General features: G+C 37.2%; 2 protein-coding genes across 7 annotated transcripts; both read right to left on the bottom strand.

Moving 5' to 3' along the window:
- Positions 1-8,111: 8,111 nt before the first annotated feature.
- Positions 8,112-15,075, bottom strand: LOC103708254 (ureide permease 1-like). 6 transcript variants are annotated; one of them, XM_017843090.3, is made up of 8 exons: positions 14,828-15,075; positions 13,382-13,637; positions 11,956-12,094; positions 11,164-11,338; positions 10,203-10,246; positions 10,003-10,127; positions 8,981-9,355; positions 8,112-8,590 (listed from the first exon to the last, which is right to left on the bottom strand). In XM_017843090.3, the coding sequence occupies exons 2-8, from the start codon at positions 13,616-13,618 to the stop codon at positions 8,435-8,437; spliced, it is 1,251 nt and encodes a 416-aa protein (XP_017698579.1). In that variant the 5' UTR covers positions 13,619-13,637; positions 14,828-15,075; the 3' UTR covers positions 8,112-8,434. The 6 variants fall into 6 exon arrangements, with proteins under 6 accessions (XP_017698579.1, XP_008791311.2, XP_038990017.1 ...); XM_008793089.4 differs by lacking the exon at positions 14,828-15,075 and adding an exon at positions 14,627-14,761; XM_039134089.1 differs by lacking the exon at positions 14,828-15,075 and adding an exon at positions 14,472-14,565.
- A 4,325-nt stretch (positions 15,076-19,400) lies between these two features.
- Positions 19,401-25,066, bottom strand: LOC103708280 (erlin-2-B-like). The gene is given in 10 exon segments (XM_039134086.1): positions 19,401-20,066; positions 20,147-20,255; positions 20,344-20,434; positions 20,437-20,557; positions 21,442-21,588; positions 21,728-21,886; positions 22,011-22,070; positions 22,385-22,452; positions 22,530-22,653; positions 24,885-25,066. Coding segments are annotated over 10 exon segments (1,077 nt in total). The 5' UTR covers positions 25,002-25,066; the 3' UTR covers positions 19,401-19,985.
- Between the last annotated feature and the right edge of the window lie 2,402 nt (positions 25,067-27,468).

Genomic DNA, 27,468 nt, shown 5'->3' with positions numbered 1-27,468 from the left:
AAACCCTCAGCCAAGCTAGTTCTTCGAATTTGTAAAAATAGTAGAATATCGAATAACTAGTTAAATAACCTGGTAAGCAATGAACACTTTATCTAGATTAATCAAGCAATAAATTAAATAATCATTTATAAAAAATATACATATGGAATTTATTAGTTCAAAACCAATCTAGATATGTAGCATTATTAAAACATCATGCATACCAAATTCAATCTTTATCAAAATTTAAATTTCATTTATAAATTTAAGTTTTTTCAAAATATTAAGGTCACCTTGTTAACCATGAGCTATTGCCATATTTTTTCCTGTGGTAGGGTCAAAAATACCGTGCATCTTTTTGTAGTGTGCCGCACATTATCTTGTAGTATGTTTCTTATAGTAAGCCGTACATCTTCTTGCAACATAACCCTCTAGGACAAATCAATTGCAACGTATTAACCTCTACTAGCAAAGTCCTTAACATAGTCAAGCTGAGAGTCTAAAACAATAATGCAATTTCATATTTTAGTTTGACAAATATATATATATACAATGCAGTATTGAAATCAATCGAACAAGATCAATACTTCCAATCATGTATCATTATAATATTCTAAAATAATACATTTCGACAATAAAGTACCATTCATCAAATTCATGTTTAATGAATTGTATGATTCAAAATTTATGAATATAATAATTTTATAATTTATAGATAAATTAAGAAAAAGCAAAACATTACTTATCTTATAAGTACTCTAACAAATCCAAATAATTCCATAAATTCCTTCTCTTCAAAATCTCAATTATAAATCGTATCATTCTATCCCTTTCCTAGACATCTTCATGTCTAGACAAATTTTATTCTAGGTAGCGGTGCCTGGCGACCTAGATTGGTCCGATCTAACTAATCAAATTACGTTCAAGTATCAGGATAAGATATAGTTAGGATGGTGATAGAGTCCAATAGTGCTCATCATGGACTAAGATGATGTCAACATACCACCCAACGGAGTATTTAAAGCTTTTTTATCAAGATCAACTCGAATCCAAAGCAAAGGGGTTCAAAACCCTCCACTAGCTCATTGGTTATGGTGGAGAGAAAAATATAAAGAAGAAGAGAGAGAAATAAAGATGGTGAAACGGGGCTAACTAGGCGGCAGTATCCGGCGGCTAAGTTAGTCTAATCAAAACAACTTTAGTCAATCAAAATTCAAACTAGGATACAAAGAAATTGAAAGCGACCAATTCGACTAGTATCTAACAAAGGCTAAGTTGGAGGGTGACAGGCCACCTGGCGGCCGGTGATCTAAGATTCTTTTAACCAATATTGTCAAAAATGGTAGAGACGGGTCCGGGGCCTGCCCAACTCAAAAAAAAAAAAAATTAATTTTTTTTTTTGAGAGAAAAAAGAGAGAGAAAGAGAGAATGGAGTCTCCTCTTCGAGGAAGAGGAGGGCTTCCAGGTGGCTACTGGTGGAGACTGACTGCCGGAGGCCGACGGCAAAGGCAGTGGCAGAAGGGCAGCCGGAGACTGCGGTCTCCCGTGGCAGACATAATAGAACCGAGCATGACTAAAACAGGGCAGGTGGTTCCGAGCTCCAGCCCGCTTGCCGGCGGCTGGGGCTCCGACAACGGGGATGAACCGATGCGGGGAAACGGCCGGTGAGGTGGGAGGCGACGATGCCTCGTCTCCGTTGAGGTTAGGCGGTGACTCCAGTAAGCATGAAGGTGGCTCGGTGGCGATGATGAAAACATCAAAATAAACCGAGAAAGAAGATAGAGATGGAGGAGAGGGAGAGTACGGTGTCTCTCACAAGCTGTGAATGAGATTAAATAGGCGGCGATGTCCGCCGGAGTTTGAGAAGCAGATGGTCTCCGTCTCCGAGAGAGGGCTGCTTCCATACCAGGCCATGCCCAAGAAAGAAAACCCGGGCCGCGGTCCAAAGGGCTGGGCCAGACCCAATTGAACTCCAGACCGGTCAAATGGACCGGCCCTGGTTCACTCTTTAGCTTAAACAAAACTTGTATTAAGATAACTTTTTGAGTTTCTTAAAACCTGCATAAGTACCCAAGATTTTCTCGATAAATAATCAATATGGGACTAAATGCACGCCCAGATCCTCACATACTTTTTCCGTTCAAGCCCTGACATCCTCATCAAGCTAAGGGTTCAAATCCATTCAAATCTAATTATAAGCACCACAGTAGGCCCGTGGTCAGCCTCCATTAACTCGTGCTGCAGTGTCCTCTAGTTCACATAGGCTATAGCCCGAGTTCGCTCTGGTACCATTTGTCACAACACAAAATCTTATCCAAAATGACTAGTCAGAAGATATTTTTTGGATTTCTTAGTTTTGTATAAGTACCTAATATCTTCTTAGCGAATAACCGATGTAGGATTAAACATACGTCTGAACGATGCTCACATGTGCCTGATTGTTGTCTTGGATTTGATCAAACGTAAGTATTTTGCCAATTCCAATCCTTTTCTGGAGGGCCTTGGCTAAAAGTGAAAGAGCAATGCATGCATCCACAATCCCCTCCATTGGGCCAACAAATCCATTTAACTCATCAGAGTTATATACAGCCAAGAGGCACTAAGTCGAAATAAATACAGTTGAATGCTGTGCTTTTTCAGTTTATAAATATCAAGAGGAGGTCAAAAGATGGTTGACTGATTTAAGCTTCTACCGAGTAGATGAAACTTTTTTGTATACAAACAAAATGGGCTGATCAAAGACAATGAAGATTATGTTAATGAACCAACAGCTCTTGGCAGCCAAGTTATCAACATATACATACCAAAGCTGTAGACTATTAACAAGATAACTAGATAAGCAATGACGGTAATTCTAAATGGCCAACCACTAAAAAACAGATCACAGCTTAGAACATTGGCTTCAAGCAGACAATGGAACTGATTGATGAACAATTTATGGAAACCTCTATTTATTTGTGCTTTTATGGAATAATCGATTGCTTTATACCGTTATCTTCCTCTCTTGCTTGATTCCTAGAGTGCATATGCTGTAATGGCATCTACAGCAGAGTATTGTCTATATTGAATTAGTCTGTTTCATAGTGGCATTGGCTTAACTTAAAATAAATAAACAAAATCTCATTTATAAACCAGGATAAAACTGTCAAATCAGAACCTGAAACAGCAATTCTCAGCACAATCTACTCAATCTGAAAGGGGAAAAAAACTTTAGATTTTTGGAGCACTTGAAGAAGATTAAACTATTAGAACCAATATTTTCTTTATTCCAAAAAATTGCTCTAATTATAGTTTTAAATCCTGGAGAGATAAGGGGCATTCCGGTTGTCCTATCCCATTCCTCCGACAAAATGGGAACTAGGATGGGATGGGGCTCCCAAACCTATCCATGTGGGGAAAGAAGAAAATGGAAAGAAATAGAGGAAGGAAAGAAGAAGAAAAGAGCGTAGAAGAAAGAAAAGAAAAAAAAGAGAAAAGGAAGAAAGGAAGAAGAAAAAAAAAAAGGGAAAAGGAAGAACAAAAAAAGCAAACAAGAAGACAAAAAAAGAAAGGAAGAAAGAAGAAGAAAAAGAAAAAAAATGCAGAAAAGAAGGGAGAAAGGAAAGAAACAAAACAAGAATGGCAGAAAAACAAGAAAGAAATGAAGAAAAGAAAGGGGAAGGGAAAAAAATGGAAGAAAAAAAAAGGAAAGAAAGAAAAGAAGAAAGAAGAGAAAAAATAAAGAAAAAAATAAAAAAAGAGGGAAAAGAAACAAAGGAAGAAAGAAATAAAGAAAAGAAAAAAGAAAAAAAAGACAGAGGGTACCTACTGAGACTAGGATAACTGCCAAAATAGAGCGGGGCATCAAGGTATCCTGTTCCTTGGAGAAACTGAGACGCCCCAATTCCACATGATTTAAAACCTTGGCTTTAACAAACCCACTATGTCGCTTGATACATTATGGCCAGTTAGTAATCTTGTAGGTGGTAGGCTCATTGGTTCGAGCATTGCCAAAAATGTCATTTACAAGACCTAAAAAAGCATTAGAGGAGGACATCAAAAGTATTTTCCACTATTATATTTCCAGGGGTCCATCATATATATCAATTACAAAGTCGAATTGTATGTCAAATTTTCGGAGACCCTAACTTGGTCACATAATGCCCGATTGAGATGATCCTTTTTTTGAAATTGGATAGCTTTGCGAGATCTACAACTTTGGGCCAACCTTCTAAGGGATTAAATTAGATCGAAATTTCATCTTTTAGACCTCGAAATAGGTTGGTCAAATCTAAAATTTCTTTTTCGGAAAAGACTTGACCAAATATTATTTTTCAATTCATGAAGAATTAGGCAAAGCGATGAAAGACAAAATTGATGTAAAAGTTGAGATCTACCTTCTATAGAATTTTAATTTTTTTTAATTATTTCTATTAGTTATAATTATTTTTGGAGATCTAATTCTATTCAAACCAGGAGAAGAATCTAACCTAAATTGTTAAATGGAGGACCTTACTAGTATTATAATAGGGGCTATGTACCTCAATTTAGGAGGTATATGGATCATCAATGAAAGAAAAGAAAACTTAAGCTCTACTTTTGCAATTCTTCTATCCTCTTCTAGTTTTCTTTTCATAGATTCAAGTTGAGTGGATTAAGAAAAAACTTTTTTTTCTCGATTGAATCAAATACATGTTGTTACGTGATCATCAAAATCACTCTAATAAGATCATGCTAACAAAGAAAAATAGTACATGCTGATCCAAAATCACATTAGCAAAAAAAAAATATATTACGGGCCAATATAGCTTGTTACATAATCTCTAAATCATGCTAGCGCACTCCTCCAACTCAAGGTGGTACTGCAAGTGCCAGGTTGAGTTTGAAAATCAGATTATGAAAGTATCCAAAAGCTAACGTGGTATATCAAAATTTGAAGTAGTAGCTTAGAAGCTGATGTGGCAAATCAAGAACTAAAGTAGAAGCTTAGAAGCTGACATGATAGATTGGGAGCTGATATAACAACTCAGAAGTTGAAATGGTGGTAGATTAGAAGCTGATGTGGCAGCTTAGAGGCTGAAGTAACAGATCAAAAGTTGATGTTATAGCATAGAGTCTGATGTGGCAAATTAGGAGATGTTATCATAGCTCAGAATCAGATGTGACATATCAAGAGCTGGCTTAGCAGCTTAGAAGTTGATATAGCAAATCGGAAGCTGATGTAGATTTAGTAGACTGATGTATTAAGATGATGTGATAGCACATAATCTAGCATGGTAGCTTAGGAGTTAATATAGCAGCTTAGAAATTGATGTGGCAGATTAGGAAACCGATACAACAAACTGATGTGTTTGAAAATGCTGACATAGCTAACTAACGCAGTAGACTGATGTAGCTAACTAACATAGTAGACTGGTGTGTTTGCCAATGTGACCGACTGATATGACAGTCTAATATGTTTGCCGTCGTGGCTAATTAATATGTTTGATTATATGACAAACTAATATGGTTGACTGACATATTTGATGATATGGACTATTGTGTTTGTTTAATGACTGACATGGCTCTCACATTGCAGTGACATGGCAAAATGACTAATACGGCAAGCTTTGCGGCTGGACGGATGATGATATGGTAGGATGTTACAACTGGCCAATGATGATGTAGGGAGATGTGTTTTGTCTATGCTAATGTGGAAAAATGATGTGTTGGTTATTATGACTACTCTAGATGATGTGATTGTGAGAAGACACACAGAAGATGATGATTGCAGTGAGCACTGACGCTCGGAGAGAAGGCAGTCGAAGGTTGACAATCCTCGAAGATGGAGGCACCTTGGAAGAGAATGAAGAGGCCTCAAATTGGGTGGTGAAGGAGCCAGAGGCAATAAAAGAAACCGAAGATGGAAAGAAAGGGACAGATTGACGGTGAGGAGAGATGACAAAAGATCTGAAACTAAGGAGAAAAGCAGTGGAGAGAGCTATAAATCCATCAAACAACAAAGATTCTTCGGGTGTGAATCCACCAGAAATAGAGGATCGGCAGATCTACTAAGAAATATGGGATGTTCATATGTTGACTCACTAGGAAACAGAAGATCTATGAAGAAATAGAGGATTTGCGGATCCACCAAAAAATAAAAGATATTCCGGTGTTGATTCATCAGAACATAGAGATCGATATATAGGCAACAGAGATTTGATGGCCACAATAGAGGCGAAAGAGATGGCGACAACAGATCAGGTGATTGGTGGCTCTGATACCATATTAAAATATTTGCAAAATAAGAGGAGAATAATAGAGAAGGAGAGTGACAAAAAAAATTTACATTTCTGTTCCATCATATTTCGTACATCTCAAAGTTATATATACTAGTGTATCGGACTATATAGAAAAAAATAGTACAATCTGATACAAAATTATGCTAACAAAGAAAAATATTATAAATTTATTTAGGTTGTTACATAATTTCTAAAATAACACTAACGCATCTTAAACAAATCACACAAGCATTAACGCAAAACAATTGAAACTCTTCTCACATCAAAATTTTACATTAAAAAAAGAACAATAGATTAGGTAAAAACAAAGAAACCACTTTATTCAAAAGGAATGGATCTAGGCGATCTCATCACTTTCTGCTTTGAAGTTGAACTCCTAATTAACTATGGGACTAAGCGGCATGAAGGAAAATGAGAGATCTCTAGAGTTTTTCTAAGGTTTAGTGGTGGAGGCCTTGAGCTCTAGCCCCAAAGTAGACAAATTCTCTCGTTAGGGAGAGATCGGGAGTAGGATGGAATAAAAAGGACCGATGATTTCTCATTGCCCTTCTGAATTTTTCCATTTTTGGAATGGTGGTATTGGGCATTCCGATGTACTCCATTTAATGAACTACAACACAGAGGTGGGTCCAATCAGATGGCTGGCAGGGCTTTGATGGGATGATGTATTAATATGGGATAACGATTGTGATTCGTGAGGGACCAGAGGGCATCGAGGGAGGGATTTTTAATTGACTATTATTTGCCAAAATTAAATGCGTGATTTTTAGTGCGCTTTTAGCAATTGGTGACCCAAGCCGATACATGGCCGTGACTAGGGTTGGGATTGATGTTTAGACAAGATTAGCTATAAGGACTTATACGGGTGTATGTTTAGTTCTACATCTACATAAGGACTCGGGTAAGTATATGTTTAATCCCATAGCAGGGGCAAGAAACCCAAATAATATCTTCTTAGCTAGTCTTTTTGAGTAAGATTCTAAATTATTTAAACTGATATAAGAGTGGATCCAGTCCATTGCCCATATGGATTAGAAGACACTGTAGCACGGGCCCATTTGTATTAACCATAAACTAATTGTGGTCTTTGTAATTAAATTTGAATGGATTTAGACCCTTATTCTAGCGAGGACATCTGGGCTTAAACGGGAGGAGTATGTGAGAACTTTTATAGATGGGTATTTAGTCCTATATTGGCTATGCATTGGATAGATCTTGGGTATTTAAACATAGCCAGGAAACTCAAATAATACCTCCTTAGCTTGTTTTTTTTGGCTGAGATCCTAAAGAATCAAAGAATCCATAAAAGACCTTCTCAGCTAGCTTTTTTTGGATAAGATTCTGGGTTATTACTTAATCTTTCCAATCCGATTCAGCTCTTTCAGAAGTAAAGCTGGGTAAGTCAATCTGGTTCGCTCCGCAACACGTGGGCTTCGGTGCATGTAAAGCACCAAGCCAACGTTAAACAGCAAGACAGCCTCGCTACCAGGTTCTTATAGGCGTGGGAACAGTTTGCAAACTAATATAACAATTAACATTTGATCATATTTATCTTTATCTTACACATATAAAAGCTCTTCAATCATCTTGAGTTGACTGTCATATTATGTTTAATCCTTGACTGAAAAATTTATTCATACCCTTTGATCTTAATGGTTATTTTATACACAGTACCTTGCCTCTATTTATAGGAAATTGTTTGCAACATAGATGTTGGAAATAGACATAACTCTGTGCAGAAAACAACTTTACTGTGGGTAGGGACTTAATGTAAAAATCCTATTTATAGGCTAAATGTGAATTGGCAGTCAAACAAGAACCAGGTGCTTGGTTCCTGTTTTCTTTATTAAGAGAAGCCATGCACTTGTAAAGACAAGTGAACAAACCAATGTAATTGATGACTGGATTCTTAGCTGTTTAAGGAGTACACATCACCAGCTTAAGCTTTGCTGCAAGAAGAAAACATAATATCGAACTCGCAACATTTTTCAACAAGAATATACAGGAAATAGCTGTTAACTGACAGCCAAGTCTATCAAAAGGCCTTCTAGTTTGGAGTATAGTTTCTTTCTGACAGTGATTTGTATAACATGAATCTTGCTTGTTTCTTGTATCATGAAATGACTTCTGAAGCTTTGGAGAAGAGGGGATCATAAATGAGAGTTTCTGACAGCATGGTATCCTTATATCCTGAATCATGCCTTTCTGTGGCCAGATGAAGCCATGAGAACACCCACAGCAACAATAAACATAGACAGCATACTCACAAGCAACACGTAAGTCTTTCTTGATGACTTTCGGTACTCTCCAAAAAGGACTATGCCCCAGAATGTGCTTACAAGTGGCAACGCCTGATTCACATTAACACGCCTTAGAAAATAGAGCAATTAGAACAATATTGTCAAATAGCTTTGACGTACCAAGACCACTGGCAAAACATTCTCATGCAAAAAAAAGAAGAAAAATATTGCTTTTTATCAACACAGCAATAGCAATATTTTTTGATTACTAGTAACACAACTGATGGGGGAGGGGGCATTGAAGTAAGAAGTCTTAGTATCACCTAACAAAGTGATATTATTTTTCCACATAGTATGGTATTCTTTAGTATGAATTGCATTTTTGTTTTGAAAAAAAGGAACAAACTTCAAAAAACTTAAGCTGCACAAGAGTTTTAGCTATGTGATGAAAGCCAAAGCAATCTGTAAGAACTGAGAATCCCAAGGATTATATGTACTAACCTGAACAGAATCAGCTGCAGCATATCCAGCTGCTTGCCCGCCCATGAACTGGAAGCCATTTCCAAACCCACATAGTAGCCCTGCCAGAAGAGCCCAATGTCTGCCTTTCCAGTCCTTCAGATAAGCTGTGAAGGATGAACTCGGTAGCCCAAGCACAGGTTTGTAGAGAAACCAGATATTCAAACCAATTCCAACAACAAAACAGGAGATAGAGAAGTAGAAGAATGCAGTGTAGACCACCAAATGTGGCACCCCTTCTTTCAGGGTGTGCCACTGGTCATTAGTAGCCAAGTTGAATGCGGGAGAGAAGAGGGAGAAGCAAATGCCTGCGAAGAACACGATGCTGAGGCCTAGACATGTGGTGGACCCTAGCACCTGTTAGCAAGAATTATTGTTAAGAGTATTTGGGAGTGTAGGCTAAAACAGAACTCAAGCTCCAAAATTCAGTTGGCTGACAATGAAATTAGCTACTTATCAGTTCCTGCATCTAATCATATTTACACCAGACTTTAGGCATCAACGTATAATTTGTCGGTGAAAAGGGAAAAGACAATAAAGAAACCAAATGAATGCCTTTATGCATGTAGTATATCTGTGAGTTGATATGGGGAAAGAAATGCAAACATTTACTTGCACATAAGTTTTTGTGCCCCCAAAGAGATCGTGAATATCCATATATCCATTATAGACAATGATGTTTATCCATGAACAGTCTACATACATGTTGCTACATGGCTTGCGTAGAAAAATTTATTTCTAATGCATATTACTGCAGAGGTCACTGTTCATTGCTCTTCTCGAATGGTTCTAGTTTGACACACATTTGCAGGCAAGCATAGGCATGAACATGTAACTATTAGATAGTGTTCTTGAGGAAAGTAACTACTAGATAGTTGTATCGCAGCATGTGGATGTATGGAAGCATGAATCCATGTGTATGAGTTAAGTATGATTTTGGTTATATAATGAAATGACCATAAATTCTATGACCATAGATGAAAGAATGCTGCATAACTACAGACCTTAATTGATCTTTTCTTTTCTAGCTGTATGAGAAATTCTGCAGTTCCGGCTTTTGCTTTCTCAACATTGAAATTGGCATATGAAACATGAGAAACTCCATTTTCCAAGTCCTTGTGTATGTCATCTGTGAGCAGTGGAGAAAAGTTATAAGGGACCCTTCTTAGAACTTGACATCAAATTCATGGCATTAGTTAGGTACCTTTGTCCGAAACATCTTTGCCGAGCTCTTGATCTCCAGTAGTACTGCAAAAAAGTTTAAATCTTAGATTCAGTTGACAACTAAGCTTGAAACAATAAAAGATAAGGTGTATCTTTAATTATTATTGTCCTTTTGAAGTTCAGTGATTTTAGTTACTTGTCATGGGCAGTGAGAAGAGCCAATGAGAATGAGATGGGTCAGTGAAAATTTTGTTGTGTAATGAAATTCATAAGTATAAAGGTGATGATGAGTACATGGTTACGAGTGGCATCGAAATAGGATAAAGCAAGGGAAAGCAGTTCGAGATATTTTGAACATTTGCACCGTAGGTGAAGCCCTAGTACAGAGAGTGTCCCTACATTGATTGTAGGATCATAAGATGGATTGAAAACATGATATGCAAGTAAAGAGATATCTTGAATCTTGACGTGTTGTCCATATTTGAGTAGTTGGTTTGGATACAAACTAATGGCAAAGTAGTGACTCATATAGCTAAGACAAAATTAAGAAAATGATATCTTGAGTCTTGACGTGTTGTCCATTTTCGAGGAGTTGGTTTGGATACAAACTAATGGCAAAGTAGTGACTCATATAGCTAAGACAAAATTAAGAAAACAAGGTTTGTCTTACATAACATTCTAGTATTGTTGGGTCGAACTTTAGGAACATATTAACCATGGAACATTCACAACTGTGAATTAACCATGGAACACTCACAACTGTGTCAGTGACAAAAGTGATGGTTTTATTCTTTTTCCCATCATAAGGGGCCTACATGATAAAAAGTTCATCAAGTCTTCATGTCCTACTTATTTTGTAATATCAATAGAAAGTTATGTAGTAAAAAGTTATAGAAAAAGGTGTATCAAGATCTGCTCAGTGACAATGCTCCACTCGATTTTTTCTTAAATTTCAAGAATTAAAGAGGTAAGAAGAAACCAAAAGTGGTAAAAAAAGATACCAAGTCTTATTCTGGTATTCATTTGAGGAATCATTAAGTTTCTTCTCATTATCAGCTGCATTGGAGGTGTGAACGGCAGATCCAAGACAAACTGCAACCAGGAAGCACCCAACTCCTGGGAAAAGAATCTCAGCTCTATTGATGCGGTCATCTAAATAATAGTTCAAGGTTGTGCCTAAGATTTCAGGAAGGAAAGATAACATATTAGCTAAAACCGATGCAAAATTAAAAGATCAAAGATAAAATTTTGTAGTATGATTGCAGTGATTGGAGCTCATACATCAAAAATAACTTGCAATATCCTACTCATACATTTTCTCTTCTTTTTCCAGTATGGAAGGACAAGAAGATTCGCAGTGCTGCTCATCATTTCAAACTACTGATTTTATTTTAGGATTACTTTAAACAGAAGTTCTAGCCCATGTTATAACTAGAAATAAGAAACCTTGTACGATATAACCATCTAATGCCAGTGCAAAATGTTCCAAGACAAGGAAAAATTATACAAACATGGATATGTTTTGTTAGTTAAATGCTGAGTAGTGTCCTTCCAGACACTGATATGTAAGACATCAGTTTTGATGTCCTGCCTGACTAATGTTCATACATCGGATATTGATGGAGCCCAAGCTACATGAGAAGCATATATGACAGATTCAGCTTTTAGATCAGATGAAATGGAAGACCATAAAAAAACTTACCACCCGAACTAAAAGATTACGAGAATGTGCAGCTCGTGGCAAGGAGAAAATATTTCAGTATAATGGAGATTATAGCTTTAGAAATGTGTACCTATAACAACTGTTATACTTGAAGTGATGACCTCTGTAACTGAAAGACCAACATAAGCCCAAGCATACTGAGTAGCCAGATTCCCAAGGCTAAGCACAATTCCACCTGCCATTGCAAACAATATCGAAGGCCAGTTGTCCTGCATGTGAATGCATTTATCAAATAGTGGACTAGAAAGCAAATAATAAATGTGGAGTGGTGATCACTAGATTACTTCCATTTCCATGGGAAAAAAATCATCTAAATCAATAGAAAACTGAATATTGCGAATTTTCACCACTCCACAGAAGAAACGAGGAGATATATCAATACCTAATTAGAAACACTGTCAACCATTTATGGTGACAGCCGAGATAAGTATACATGCTGGTTCAGAAAGATAATAACAAAATGCAGATTATATCATTTGATTTACTGGATCTAATTTTGTGCTAAATCATAATGCAAGGCCTTATTTACACCATCCTTATTATGTGCCATATGCTTTAGAAGTAAGTTCAGATTTGAGACAAACAAACAGGACAATGCATGCAATAAAACACCTTGACCATGCTTAGAATGCACAAAATCAAGTGGACCTTCCATAGTATCATGAACCATACAACTTAAGATTTTCAAGAAACAGTATATGTCGCGTTATCCAACCGCATAGATGTTTCATGACAAAAAGATTAACTGGTAGAATTCCAGATAGAAACAGGACATACATATGACATCAGTCCTTAAGAATCAACTATTTGCGTGGAATGAATGGTGCCAGCATGCTAGATAAAGGCAGCATGCACATTAGCTACTTCCTTTCTCATTGGATATTGATAGGGAGAATATTAATCAATTGAGCAACTGCTTCTTGAATTGCGATTCGCCTGTTTTTGAGCACTTTACCATGCAATGCCCCTAGATGGAATATGCCTTATTGTTTAAATTCATGAAACAAGTAGGACCTCTCCATAGGTGGTTAAAACTAGACGCGAGAATCTAATCTGAAGTAACGATCACCTGGCTTTACTTCAAAATGGCATGATGCTTCCTGTGCCTATGATTCTAGGGAAAACAGCAATTATCTTCTAATGTAATCCCCCCAACTACATATTTCTATTAAATAATCAAGTAGACTTTACATTCTCAGATTTCATTACCAGGTATATTCGGAATCGAATCGTGATGCAGTTCAGTCAACAATTAAAAATAGCATAAAACTACCACAGCCATGCACTTCTGAGCTCCCTTGGATTCCAAATCCGAAATAATTTAAAGCATACGAAGAACTAAGGAAGCATGTTTGGTTCCATCCATCACAAGCTAAAGAATGCAAAATTCTGCACCACCTCTGACCAAGTCCTAGACAATTTCTACCAAATCCAAACAATATATTCATTTAAATCAAGGACATTTTTAACAACTCAAACTCAAAGAAATGACCAACCTGGGTAAGTTGGGTGAAGAAGTTTGGCATATCATGTTTACTATCTCCAATCTGACCAAACGTTAGAGCAATAAGCACAGCAGCCAAGAGATTTGTGAGGGAGTAATCGAGGTATGTATGCTGAGGAAGACGACCCCTCCGCTCTAAGAGGGTCAGAACAGCCGGCCAAGTGCCCAAGAACAAAAGGGCAGCCAGCATGAGGGCAATGGCACCTCCTTTATCTTCTACCACATACATCTTCAGAACAAGTTGTTGCCTGAAGAAAGAACCAGATAAAAAAACCTGAAGTGGCTGTAAACAATTCATTAGTTACTCTTCTATCAGCCCTACTAGTTTAAAGATGGCAGGAACACAAGCTTTAAGAGCTGCACCAATAATTCAGGTTGTGATAAGGGAAAAAAAAGATAAGCTGATGTTCTACAAAAACAGAGATCCTATATAACCAAGCTACAGAAAAATGGGTCTTCTTACCATTTGTTCAGAAACAAAAAGGATAGAACGTGGAAAAGCCTCTTTTAAAATATGGAACATCAACAGGATGCATGAAAAAACTAGAAACCATGAACGATAACTATCGATGAAGAAATCCTGACAATTTTACCAACAAAACCATTCAAGCAACTCCTGAAACTGCATCTACATCACTTTGAGATAGAAAAGAGAATGGTTAATCGGAAATCCAAGAAGAGAAATATGACCAAAGATTAGAAAGACAATCTATAAGAGGACAGGACAAGATCCATGTTGAATTTCCCCAACCAAAGCCTTGGCAACAAAGCACCTGGGGTGGATAACGCTCAAATAATCTCCAAGTAGCATTCAATCAGAAAAACAATCTTAAAAATGAAACCTTTACAAGGATCTGATGTTCCCAAGAAAATAACTGATCGGCAGCAAACGCAAATCTCTATATTTACACAAAAATAAGCCGAAAACAATGGGCGGTTTCAGAAAAGAAGGACAGATTGAATAGAACATACTTTGAAATCTAGAAAAGCAAATCATCAAATGGAAAAATAAGGAGAAATAATGAGTAAACTACTTGTGTTGAAGGCTTGAAGTTACAAGCAGACAAGGAAAAAAGACTCACGGAAACCAAACACTCAGGAGTCAAACATTCCAAGGCAAAATATCCATCCAAAAAAATGATACTGCAAGCGAGAGAAATTTTTCAAACAATAATAAATCTTGTATACTTTTCATTTTCTGACTATTCTTTGTTAGAATAGATTAGGGTAAGCTGACCTCAGAGACTAAAAATTTCTTCCACAATGACGGCACCTATTGGAAGAAAACGGAGGAATTTTTTGAAAGCAGGGAGCATAAATTACAGAATTATTTGCTTCAAAGTATCCAAATCAAACAAGTAAAAAGAGAAACAAGATCTGGATATTAATGCAAAAGGATCCAAGTCAAAGATCACAAAGAAAAATGTGAATTTAATACCTCGCCTTGGAGGAAGAAGACGGAGAAATTTCAACGATGGCAGCTGAGATACCGACAAAAGAGCAGTCCCTGGCTCTCTTCCGAAAGGTCAAAGATTCACCACAGCAACCATGGAGATCTCTCGACCTGGAAACTTGTTGGAGTCTCTCAGGGCTCAATAGCTAATGAGGAATGGGCACTGACAGTTGGCAGATATTATGGATGGAATCCATGAAGGATCCTTCTCCGATTCGATTCTTTGGAGAGAGAGAGAGAGAGAGAGAGAGAGAGAGAAGTCGTGACGGGATTCCTTATCGGAATCTCGGCCGTTTTGGCTATCCGGTTGCAGGTTGGCTCCACCATTACAATAGGTGCATAAGTTGGACGGCTGTCCCTTGATAGTCGTGCAACATGTGATTCTATGAGTTATTGCTTTTTTTTTTTTTTTTTTTTAAAAAATAGGGGGAAGAACCTCACCCGCGTAGCAACCCCCACTAGGCCATCCTTCCACCAGGAAATGTTCAATACAGGCTGCACGTTTTTGCGTACCTTCTCCGACCTGTGGGCTTTTCCTACTGAGATCAACACCCACATGTGAGTATGTCACCCTAGCATTACCTCGGGTACCGGCGGATCAGATAGCGATTCTATCGGACAAACCAAGCAGGAGGTATCCGGTCCCCACATTTAATCGACATCCGCGCATTTCGAACTTGGGTCACATCGGTGGAATCAAAGCCCCGTTCCTACTGTGCTACTACCTCGATGGCAGTTATTGCTTTCTTTGGTACTTGTTTTTAGCACGAGCGGCACTGTGCAATAACTTCATGAGAAAAAAAGTTTGTAGAGTTACAAGGTTACAAATCATATTCATTTGATGGACAGTAAACGATGATTCCTATGACATGGGAATGAATCTGACTATAATACATACATAAACATGCACATGCACACACTAGAACTTAGGCCAATGCCGGCACACATGACAAATTGGAAAGTAGAATAATGGTAGATTTTTATGAAAATGCAAATATTAGATCATTTTTTTGTTATTTCCAATAAAAGTTGGATCGCTTCATTTTGATAGTTCTATGGCATATAATACAAAAATATTTTCTTCTTTCAATACTAGTTTTTAGTTAACATATGCATCACATGTAGAAGTACTTCATGAGAGTTAAACATGCACATAAAGTTTAAAGTGCCCTGTGTTTTAATATTAAGCTATATATAGATAGATAAATCGATGCACACACATTAGAATTTAGTCAATGTTAGAATGCAATAAATTTAAAGGTAAAAGAAAGGTAGATTTCGAATAAAATGTAGAAGTTAGAATAATTTTTTGGTATTTCCAATAAGTTGGATCGCTCCACTTTGATAGTTCTATAACATATAATGAATACTAGTTTTTAGTTACCATATGCAGGATATGTAGAAGTGCTCTATGAGAGTTAAAAAGTAGAAGTTTAAAGTGCTTTTTGTTTTATTATCAGTTTTCCTCATTTGTGATATATGCACAAGAGTTCATGGTGGAGTAGGTAAAAAGAGAGAGTATAAAGCTACACGATTTGTTTATTTGAAGAAAATATATGATGATTTCTAAGACATGGAACGGACTTTGGGCTATAAAATTTATTAAAAAAAGGAGAGGATATTTCCACTAATATTAGACCACTTTACTTTGGACATATGTGTAACATATTATGCAAAAGATTTATATTTTTTTAATACTAGTTTTTAATTAACATGTGCGGTATAAAGTACTTTACGGGACTTTAAAAAAAAAAAAAGCAAGCAAAATTCCGCAGGGGAAGGGTGGAAAGGAAAAAGGTTATCCTATGAATTATGAAAGTAAGCTATCACAAATATGTGGAAGTCTTGAACTTTTAGCTGGTTGGCATCTCTCTTCACCAAGAGTCAAACCATCTATCAAATTAAATAGCGTTTCCTCTGACGTAGGAACCACATGCACGGTGCCAGTTGTTTTAATCAAATCTTTTTTGAGAGGAGTTTTTTTAACCATATAAACGAGGCTCATTCGAGTTCAGAATAAGTCAAGCAGGCCTTGGACCGGACCATGGCCCATATGCAACCCTGGCCCAAAGTTTCTTTGACGCGTCAAACTTGAAGATGAAAAAAAAAAAAAAATTTGCATGTATACCCTCCTAAATATATAAACTTACATAAATATTCTCATAAAATTATTATTTGTATATATATCATTCTTCTTTTTTTTTTCATATGTATCCATACCATCAAACGTCATTAAAAACTAAACGGCTTAAAACGAAAATGACTAAAATATCTGTAGGGATAGATATGCAAAAAAAAAGTTATAAGTATATGCACGCAAATAGCAACTTTACAAGAATATTCATGTAATTTCTCATATTTAGAAGATAATATATTCAAAAAAAAATTAAAACTCGACTGGAACTTGCTAAGTCTATTAAGATTCAGTTGGATCCACAAGTCAAAAAAAGATTGAGCCATATTGTCAATTTTCATTTTTAAGATCATGACTTGGTCAAGTTGAAATATTGGGTAACCATTTTGGTAATACTATTCTCCATTTAATTTTGATATAATTATCATTATTGAATTTATAACATCTGTATATTCTTCATTATTTTTAAAAGATTAAAGCATATCAATTTTCAATAATTATATATGCTTAGATTAGTAAAATATTTTTTAGTGTTTTATAAATCTTAAGTTGTTTGTTTTTTAGGCGAAAATTTCATAAAAGCAATATGATTCATTCTATAAGAGTTGATATTAACATGAGATCATGTGACATGATAATATTAATCTTTTTTTATTAATCACAAATAAATTATCTTTACTGAATTTTGATTATTTTTTATTAAATTTTTTTAACTATATACCTTTCTAAATATGCGTAATTACATGAATATTCTTGCAAAGTTGCTCTTTGTATGCGTATCCTTATAAAGTTTTCTTTTTGAGCGTCTACTTATAAGGGTATTTTAGTCATTTCAAATTTAAATAGTTTACTTTTTAACGATATTATATGGTATGGGTACGTATATAAAAAAGAGAGAAAAAAAGAAAAAGATGGGTATATATGTAAAATAAGTATTTTATGATGATATACATGTAAATAGCAATTTTACGAAGATATTCATATAATTTTATATATTTTGGAGGGTATACATGTAAAAATTCCAAAAAACAAATATGCAAACAACGGCTGATGTGGATAAGACTCCCACTCCTTCCCCTTCACAAGACCCTTCTCCTCCTCCTTTTCCTCCCCTCCCCAAGCCCCGATTCCCAACCCTTTTGCCCCTCAAATCCGACCTCCACTCCTCCCTCTAGTCTCACCAGCCCGACCGCTGGTGGAACTCCTTCAAGGTCCTCACAGCTCGCTCCCTCCTCCCCACCAACCCTGCTCTCCAACTCCCTCATCGCCCACCTCTCCTCCCTACCTGAGGGCCACAACCTCCGCTGGGCCTTTGTCGTTGTCGTCTTCCTCATCGAGATAAACTCCAAAGCCCTCTCCTTGGGATGAGAAGAAAGCCCGATATCGGTGTCCAATAGCAGGTTTCCGAAGAAAGATGTTGCCATGCTTCGGATGAGAAATCATATCAATGAAGCTCGATATCAGTGCCCATAATATAGTTGCCGCCACCATCGATCCTACCATCATCATTGTCTCCACCACTACCATCACCATTGTCTCCACCACTACCATCACGAACACTGTTGCCATCACTATTTTCACTACCACCACTACCATTGCCACTATCATCATTGTCCTCTCCATAATATAGCTAACGCCACCGTCGATCCTACCATCATCATTGTCTCCACCACTACCATCACCATTGTCTCCACCACTACCATTACCAACACTGTTGCCATCACCGTTTTCACTACCACCACCATTGCCACTATCATCATTGTCCTCTCCACTATCGCAAGCGCCACCATTGTCGCCACCTCCACCCACCACTATTGCCACCCCACCACCTTCACACCACCGTTACCACCATAGCCCTATAATACAATTACTGTTACCACCATTACTGCTATTATCGCCATCATCATCTCCATCACCACCACTGTCGTCATTACTGTTTCCACCGCCACCACTATTATCGCCACCACCATCATTGTCATCTCCACTATCGCCAGCGCCACCCTCACATTACCTCCACCACTGTTGTCGCATCCCACCACCTCCACTGCACCACCATTGCCACCACGACTTCTACCATCATCTCTGCCACATCATTACCACCAACACCATATTATCAATATCCCAACCATCATTGTCACCGCTGCTACCACCTTAATGCTACTATGCCATTAACACCCCCACCATCACCATTGCCTCCTTTCACCACCATTACCATCGCCTTAGAACCATCATAAATATTTTCTAAAAATAGTTGACCATATGAAATATATTCATTTTTTAAAATTTAAAAATAAAAAATTATTTTCTATTTCTGAAAATTTTAAAAAAAATAAAAATTATGCCCAATGGTATCATTTTTTTCCTCTGTTTTTCCATCTTAACAATGTTAATTGAGGAAAAGGAAGGCAATTGAGCACAGGTTAATGTCAAAGGTTAACCAACTGGTTAGTTAAGCTTGTTCAAGAACAGGTTCTCAGGCTCATTAAAACACAAGCACTGCTCCTGTTACCTTCAAATAAAACCAAGGCATCAGCCTCCAGCGGCTAGAAGGGACCCAGATTTGCTGGTTGCAGATTATTCTATGACATAACAAGAGAAATGACATTACAACTAAGCATGGTTCATTACACTCATATATCTTCACCAGTGCACTAGTCTGCATAGGAATCAGCACCATCTCCGTGGCAGCATTCTCCTCCGACAAACATAGGAATTCCACATCCAAAAACCGAAGTATGAAGCAGATCAAACAGCTATCAAATTGTCCATATAACCTTATTTCTTAGTTTCATCAAACCTATGTGCAGCCCTTCAAGCCCTTTGCCTAGCCACATTGAACTACCATAGGCATAGAAAGAATGAAGTCCTGAAAAAGATGTGAATGATGTCTAACCACAACAGCTTAGATCAAGATTGTTTGAAAGATGGCCCATCACTTTGAGAGTTCAACCAACTGATCAAATTGACCATGGTTTATATTCTTCTCAAGTATAAATCAACTGGTTGTCACTACATCTGTGCATGCTCGTTTCTCGCAATACCATTAAGATAGTTACCAAGCAGTCTCTGATCCATTATCATGTTAGGTATCTGCATCAGAATATTTCCCTAGCTTAGATTTTTGCTCAGTGACGAGGAAAAATTAAACATGTAAAGCGGCATTTCATTACTTTGTCTCCAAAGAAGATCTTTGAATTATTGGCAACGGCTTCAATGAATTTGAGCTCAAGATATTCAGGTGTGAGTTTCAGTCTGTTGGCTTCTGCTTCCTTCATCACTCTGGAAAGTGTGAAGACAATTCATTCATCCCTATAAGAATGTTCGGCATCATACTTCTAGTCAGGAAATAAGTAAATATAGGACCAACCTATAAAAGTTGGCGTCTGTTTGGCTCTTCTCACGCGCAATGTACATTTCGTTCTCAATCTCCTGCTGCCTCTTGACGCTCCCCTTTTCATTAGCTTCTGCTCCATGACAATCCTGCTGACCTGAGCATTCTTTTCTGCTTCCGACAAAGCTATCTTCTTCTGGGTCTCAGCCTCCTTCTCTGCCACCTTCTGTTTCTCTATGGCGATTAAAGCCTATAAGTATAGGAAAAAAAAATCAACAATTAAACAATCAAGCATTCTTGTGCTATGTCGAAGTGTCAAAAAGTATAGCACATCAAACTGTTCATAACTTCATATAGTATCTACATGATGTTGTAAGCACCAAACTCTAGGTCTCCCATTATATACAACAGAGTAACATAGAATTTTACATAAGTCTGGCTCCTCTGAAGAAGGGTTTGACCCTGAAGATTAAGAAATAATGGGACTAAACACTGAGAAGGATGTACCGCCAGAATTTGGTAAAGTATAAATTAAAGACTTCAAAATCAAGGGGAAAAGGTTGACCATTTTTGAATCATCAAACGTTTATATTTTATGTTATTGGAGACATTGTCTGTTCTATGTTGGCCTAGATGCAGCTTTCTGCAATGGCTAGTTCTTGCACTAATCTTTGGCATTTAATTGGCTGTAAGAAAGAGAGAGGGCGGGAGAGAGAGAGAGAGAGAGTAACATTGCATTTGTTCCATTATAAAAATATTATAAGGATGTTCGGGTGCTTGGACAGGCTATTTAAATATAGCATTGCCAGAAGACATGCGTTTACACTGAAAATTGAACACAATTCCCTACACTTACTTTGGTGGGAGTCTCCAGTCTCATCATTATATTGGATACAACAACACTCTGGAAGGTGTTTTGCAATATCACAGAATTCAAAAATTGCTTATTTCACCTTTTGAGCTAAACTCTTATTTCACCTCCTTCCCTCATCTAAAACCCGTCCAAACTCTGAAGCTTGATGCCCCGGGATGTTTTCTTCCTACAGCATACCAGGGCATCCAAGACCTTATTGATTCGTAACCAATATTACAGATAGTTTGTTCTGACCATGTCAGAGATCATAAGATAAATACCTTAGTGTGTTCCTCTTCCATGAGTTCAAAATTCTGCTTAATGCTCAATGGGATATTTGGCTTTGTAACACGAACACTGATAATTTCAATACCTGGAGCATAATGTGTACAGTCACTTTGAATGGCTTCTTTCATTTTTTCATCAATCTGAAACATTGTCATCATGGTTAGGGAACCAAAGAATTGCAAACTCTACAACAGTCGACAGGCAATACTTTTTCTTTAAGGTTTGGGATAGAAATTGGCAATGACTTTCCAAACCCAAATTCAGGATTTATGCACTAACCTGATCAAACATGTCAATATAAACTTGCTGCATAGTATGAGCGCTGCAAAACTGATTGATCTCATGATGAATCTTATCATAGATCCATGTCTTATCATAATTTATGCCATAGTTGAGCAGAGTTTCATACACATACTCTTTACGAAGGCGATTGACAACCTGCCAGAAAGGTACTTCAATTATAAGTGAAACAAGAACCACACCACATCATTGAGGTAAAACAGGATAAATCTCCTTCATTAGTGGTACCAACAAATCAAGAGCAAGGACCATGCTTGTGTACCTCTATCTTATCAAAGCTGATCATAACGCCACCTTTCGTACCACATGGAATATCTCTTACCTGATTGCATTTTTTTTTTAAAAAAGAAAATGAGGCAAAAGGCATAGAGTTTTGATGTACACTTGATAAGAAAAGAATTAGCTTGATTCCTTAATTAGAGTTTTGTTTCAATATAACTAAATGGTATGATACAGGTCATTGTTAATATGGATTAGATTTAAGAAGTGCAGTCAACAAGAATAAGTATCCCCCCCCCCACTCTTCTTTTCTTCTTTGACACGTGAAGACAAATATAACATCAAAGCCAAAATGCAGACCATAGTTGGCCGATAGGGGGTCATGGAGTCAGGTTGAACAGAGTATAAGCCAATTACCTGGTCTGTCTGAAGCGTAACTTGTATGGGCTCAAACTGGGTTATCAAAGGCAACTTCAAGTGAAAACCTGGAAAAGAGAGACTATTTCAAGCAAACTGTAGTGCCTATGAATACAAAAATGGAACTGTATTATCATAGACATACCTGGATTAGTGATAGTTTTCAATAGAGCACCACCCCTCCAATATGCACCAACATGGCCTTCAGGAACTTGATGCAAGATGGAAAAACTGGAGCTTCTTGTTGAGATTGAAAATGAAAGCATTATCTGTAAAGTTATCGCATAATAATCAGATATATCAAATTAGATATGAATCATCGCTTAAGTATTATTGTTGGCCTATATCATAGCCTTATACAACAAAACATATGGTATTAAGATGGCTGCTGGTCGCTTCATCTCTTGTTTCTTCCAGGTAAACTTTCCCCATTTTATGTTTCACTTGAGAACAAGGATAGGAAAAATCCCAACTGAGATCTGGGTGATGGTGGGACTCAAATCTTGGTCCATGGCACCAATCCCTAAAGATTTTACCAACTGCAGCAGTTGGCACCCTCAACTCCTTATAATATGGTTAAGAACAATAGAAAAGTACATAAAATGGGAATCATATTAATCAAATTCAAAGAAGAATATAAACAGACTAAGAAAGTGATTCGGATCCCACACTTTCCACCAACCTCAAAGGAATGGGTAAGAGGCTGACTCCAATTTGAAAAGGGACCTTTATCCAATACGGGATACTACCAGATGACCCGAACGAAAAGGTAAGTATCCGAAGACGTGCTCCGAGGTTCCATTATGATCCTCAAACGAAAACATTGTATCGGAAATCCTACGATGGAGTGCTCCTGCGGTGTCTGTCGAACCAAGATGCAGAGAAGGTTATTCAAGAGACCCATAACGGCATTTTTGGTGCTCATCAGCCAAGGACCTCAATTTCAAGACAGAATCCGGAGATTGGGTTACTATTGGCCCTCCATGATCAAGGATTGCATTGACTATGCCCGCCGGTGGGATGCCCGCCAGTTTCATGGTGACTACATCCACCAGGCCCTAGAACCATTGCATCCAACCGTGATTGATGGGATTAAAGATAACCAGAAAATGCCTGCCCTCGATATCCGGATCTTGGAGTTCGACCTAATCCTCATCAAAACTGAAAGTATGTTATCATACACATGATTTTGACATATAACCTGGGATGTTTGGTTGCCTATTCATTTTTTTTTTAACCACATAATCATAAAACATTCTTCTTCATAAAAAAAAGGTTTTGTGAAAAACAGGGGAAAGACTGCTTCTCATAAAACTCATTTTTCAGGTTTCATAACCTGTCAATTTTGGCAGAAAACATTGTATGGAAACAACCAAACAATATTTTTGTAAATATTATTCATCTTGCATTTTTTGTAAGCTTGTTTTGGTAAAATTAGTCAACCAAACAGCCCCTTCTAGTTGTAAATTGAAGCATCATGACAAAAGCTATGGTGAAATATGGGTATACATAAGTGGACTAACAATGCAAATAGAGTTGATGGGAGAGATTTACACATAACACACAAGTTGCTAAATGTCCTTCTAAGTCTCATAAGAACGGCAATTTAATCAGTGCAATCGTATATTCAATCACATAAGGTGAAATTAAAAAGTTGCCCATGTTTCTCTCTCCCTATAAATCTAACCTTAATTAGAAATTTTGACCCTAACTAAATGGAAATGACTTCACAAGTCAAAATTCTCTTATACTTAAGAAAGTTGTACAACCAACACTCAACCAAACATCTGCCTCAACAAATTTTGGATATAGCTTGGCCCACCATGAGAAAGGCAACTACATCTTAAGTTACGGAACTTAAGCTCATGCAAGTGGAAGTAAACCTCCGAAGCTTATCTACAATGGGAAAGTGTTTGAACAAAGATTGGTACCAGACAAGGTTCAATAGAAGGAACCACATCAATCTTTGAAATACAAATTACAAACCAAAGAGCCAAAACATAACCCATTGCCCATGAAGGCGGTGTGGATGGATCCATGATATCCATTTGGATCTTTATTTCCCTATAATTAGTCTCCTACGACGAAAATCCATAAATTCTAGTCCTGAAGAGCATGACAACAGAGACAACATATCAACCAATATGATCAACATGGCTTATCTATAAGTTTTGACACTTTATAAACTCAAAAACAATTCCTTAAAACAATATCAAGAAAACCGTATCATTCTATGGAGATTAGTTTGATCAACATGTTCTTATTGGTACCAACTGGACCATTGGTAACTAATGCTTTGGGTACTAAAACGAGTCTCCAATATACTGAATTCAAATTTTAAAGAGATTAGCTAATAAAAATCGAATATTTTTTCTTCTCTCCTTGCAATTGGTATAAAAGAAATCAACTTTAACTGAAAAATCCAATATAATCGATTCCCGGAGGAATGATTGAACTGAAATAGACCCTAATAATCTCCTTCTCTTATTCTCGTTCTTACCGGGATCAAAGCGAGGAAAATAACCCTTATCACAATGCTGCAGAGATCCGCTCCAGAAGATGGAGGCAATGATTGCCTCCTCCTCTGCTGCTGCTGCTGCTGCTGCGGTGCATCCATGGCGATTCAAACCCTTGCCCTAGCCCTAATTCCAACCAGCTCTGTTTTTATTTCGATGGAATCAACCGGTGCTCTGTTGCTGCGACGTGGGAAGCAAGGAAGGGACAACCGGGAGAGGAGATTTTGCGGGGCGCCGCACACACCCGACCATGCGGAGAAGATCTGAGTCGACGTGATTTGCGAACTTGGATGATCGGACGGTCCGGAGCTTTGGATTGGTGAACATGTGGCTGGTTGCTGGGTCCGCCATCTGTTCCAAGACCATGCAGCGTCTCCTCTAAAAGAGCATCCCTAAGCTCCCACCAAATTGGGAAGGGACACGTGTACACCACCATACCTCAACATGCAAAGAAACGATTTACGTATTTTACATCCAGGTTACAACTAACCGAGATTATTAAATTAATCTAGTATTAATACGTCCAGGAAAATAAATATTCTAAAATTTATAAAAAATATCGATGTCAATAGTCCACAATATAGTTTCCATATGATGATCACATAAATTGTTATTCAGTTCACAGTACTATTAACTTCTCTATAAGTATACGCCATTTCATATGAAAACAGAATTACCTTCATTCTCTAACTATTTTATATCTAGAGATGGAAAGTAGTTTTTATCAATCTTGACTCCAAGGAAACATAAAAATGATGGCTTCCAACTGTTCCAAGAGGAAGAGAATAATCGGATCGATCGCCATTTGCCATTTCAGAGAATAATTGGGAGAAGTGTTAGAGAGAGGAGATGCTACGAGAGCTAACTTGGCGAGTGACGCCATTCCTCCTATCTCACGTTGTATACTAGCAAGTGACACCGCTCCTCTCATCGATCTCATAATGGTATACAAACTTCCAAGGAAAAGGTTTTGGCTACCATGGAAAGGGTTTTGGTAGTGATCTAGCAAGCCAATGTACCATTGTAGTCACCATGCTGCTTTATTTCAATCATTAACGATCTACAGCCTCTGAGTCTCACATTTTATCAAGAATCATGTGATGGCTATAACTGAGATGTAGATTGGACCACTATGTCAATGGACTGAATTTAACACTCTAATTTTGTCCAACTCAAACCGAAGCTATTTGGACTAAGTTTGTATTTAGATAGTATGACCCAATAATGTGAATTTCAATTGTTTTTCAGTCACCAAGTATCTTGAGCCAAACTTGAATCGGACCAAATCAAATCAATTCGCCCTAACCATTCTTGAATCAATAAAATATATTTACTTTCATTAACAACTTTTTATTTGATTAATCATTCGTTTGTGTTGTTGACTATATTTTATTGATGATAGTCAATCAAATCTATGCCTAGTGGCTTGTTGATAATGTTTATATATTTATTCAATTGTAATTTTCTTGATTATCTATAGTGTGTAATAGGAAAAGTCTTGAAGCTGGCTTTTATAGGAGCAACCTCCAAATCTTGTAGGGTTTGCAGCTTCAGTATTTACCACAAATAGCTACATTTATCTTTGTTCTTTTCATGTGTATTATGCATGCTAGTTTCTAATATGTATGTATTGTGATTAATATGTTTGTATGTGTATTTCTATGATTGTGCTCAAATTATTTTTGACCCGATCTAAGCCCAAAATTTTGATTAATTAATAAAATAAATTCTAAGCTTGTTCGAGCTTGATCCACATAGAAGTAGATTTGCCTAATTGAAATAAAGATTGTATTTGAGATGTTTCAAATTGCGAACTAGCTAGACCAATTTGCAATGCTAGATATTAAGATGGGATGGATCCTTACTTATTTGAGTACTCATGGACAGAGCTTGGGTTTAATATTTGTAATTTTTTGGTTGATCTGGGCCTAATTGATAGCTTAACTCAAAATCCTTTGTCATTCCTCTCCTCATCTCCCTACCCTCCCCATTCTCCTCCTCACCTTCCCCTTCTATCTCTTTTCTTTCTATGGTACTCCTTTCTCTTTCCGCGACAACATCCTTTGGCTCTTACTCCTCTAACCCTACCAATTTTGTTCTCAAGATGTCCTCGATCAGCATGCATAGGTCCGAAGTAAAAACCAAGTTTTTGTCGAGGGCTTTCTTGCAATACATGGTAGAACTTTGAGATTTACATAACTATATAATATTTTTTTCAGGAGTCCAGAAAGTATATAACATACAAGATGAATATTAAAATCTCAGCATAGAGATCAACACCCTTAGATCTATCAAAATCTGCTGCATTATTGGCTTCTCTAATAATATCAGTATAGAGAGACTTGCTAAAATGAGATGAGAGGTATGGAAATCCAATTATTTACAATCGTAGAGTCCCTCTAACATAATATTAGATGCTTTGAGGATAGTGATGATAAGTACTAAACCTTTCCGAGCATCTCCTAAACTATGGGACATAAAGAATCATTGCTCTTCGTAATCAAATTTTAGATTTTTTTTTTTTTAGGGCTCGTTTGCTTCGCAGGAAAAGAAGGGGGGGAAAGTGTG

This window comes from Phoenix dactylifera, chromosome 15 (genome assembly GCF_009389715.1).
Source record: "Phoenix dactylifera cultivar Barhee BC4 chromosome 15, palm_55x_up_171113_PBpolish2nd_filt_p, whole genome shotgun sequence".
NCBI lineage: Eukaryota > Viridiplantae > Streptophyta > Magnoliopsida > Arecales > Arecaceae > Phoenix > Phoenix dactylifera.
This window is presented reverse-complemented; position numbering and strand designations above follow the sequence as displayed.

Coding starts and splice junctions, on each gene's coding strand:
- LOC103708254 (XM_026805081.2), bottom strand. CDS start 13,687: ATGAATTGTTTACAGCCACTTCAGGTTTTTTTATCTGGTTCTTTCTTC. Junction 10,247..11,163: donor GAATACCAGAATAAGACTTG/GTATCTTTTTTT, acceptor ACTTTTTTGCAG/TACTACTGGAGATCAAGAGC. Junction 8,591..8,980: donor CTGCAGCTGATTCTGTTCAG/GTTAGTACATAT, acceptor AATGTGAATCAG/GCGTTGCCACTTGTAAGCAC.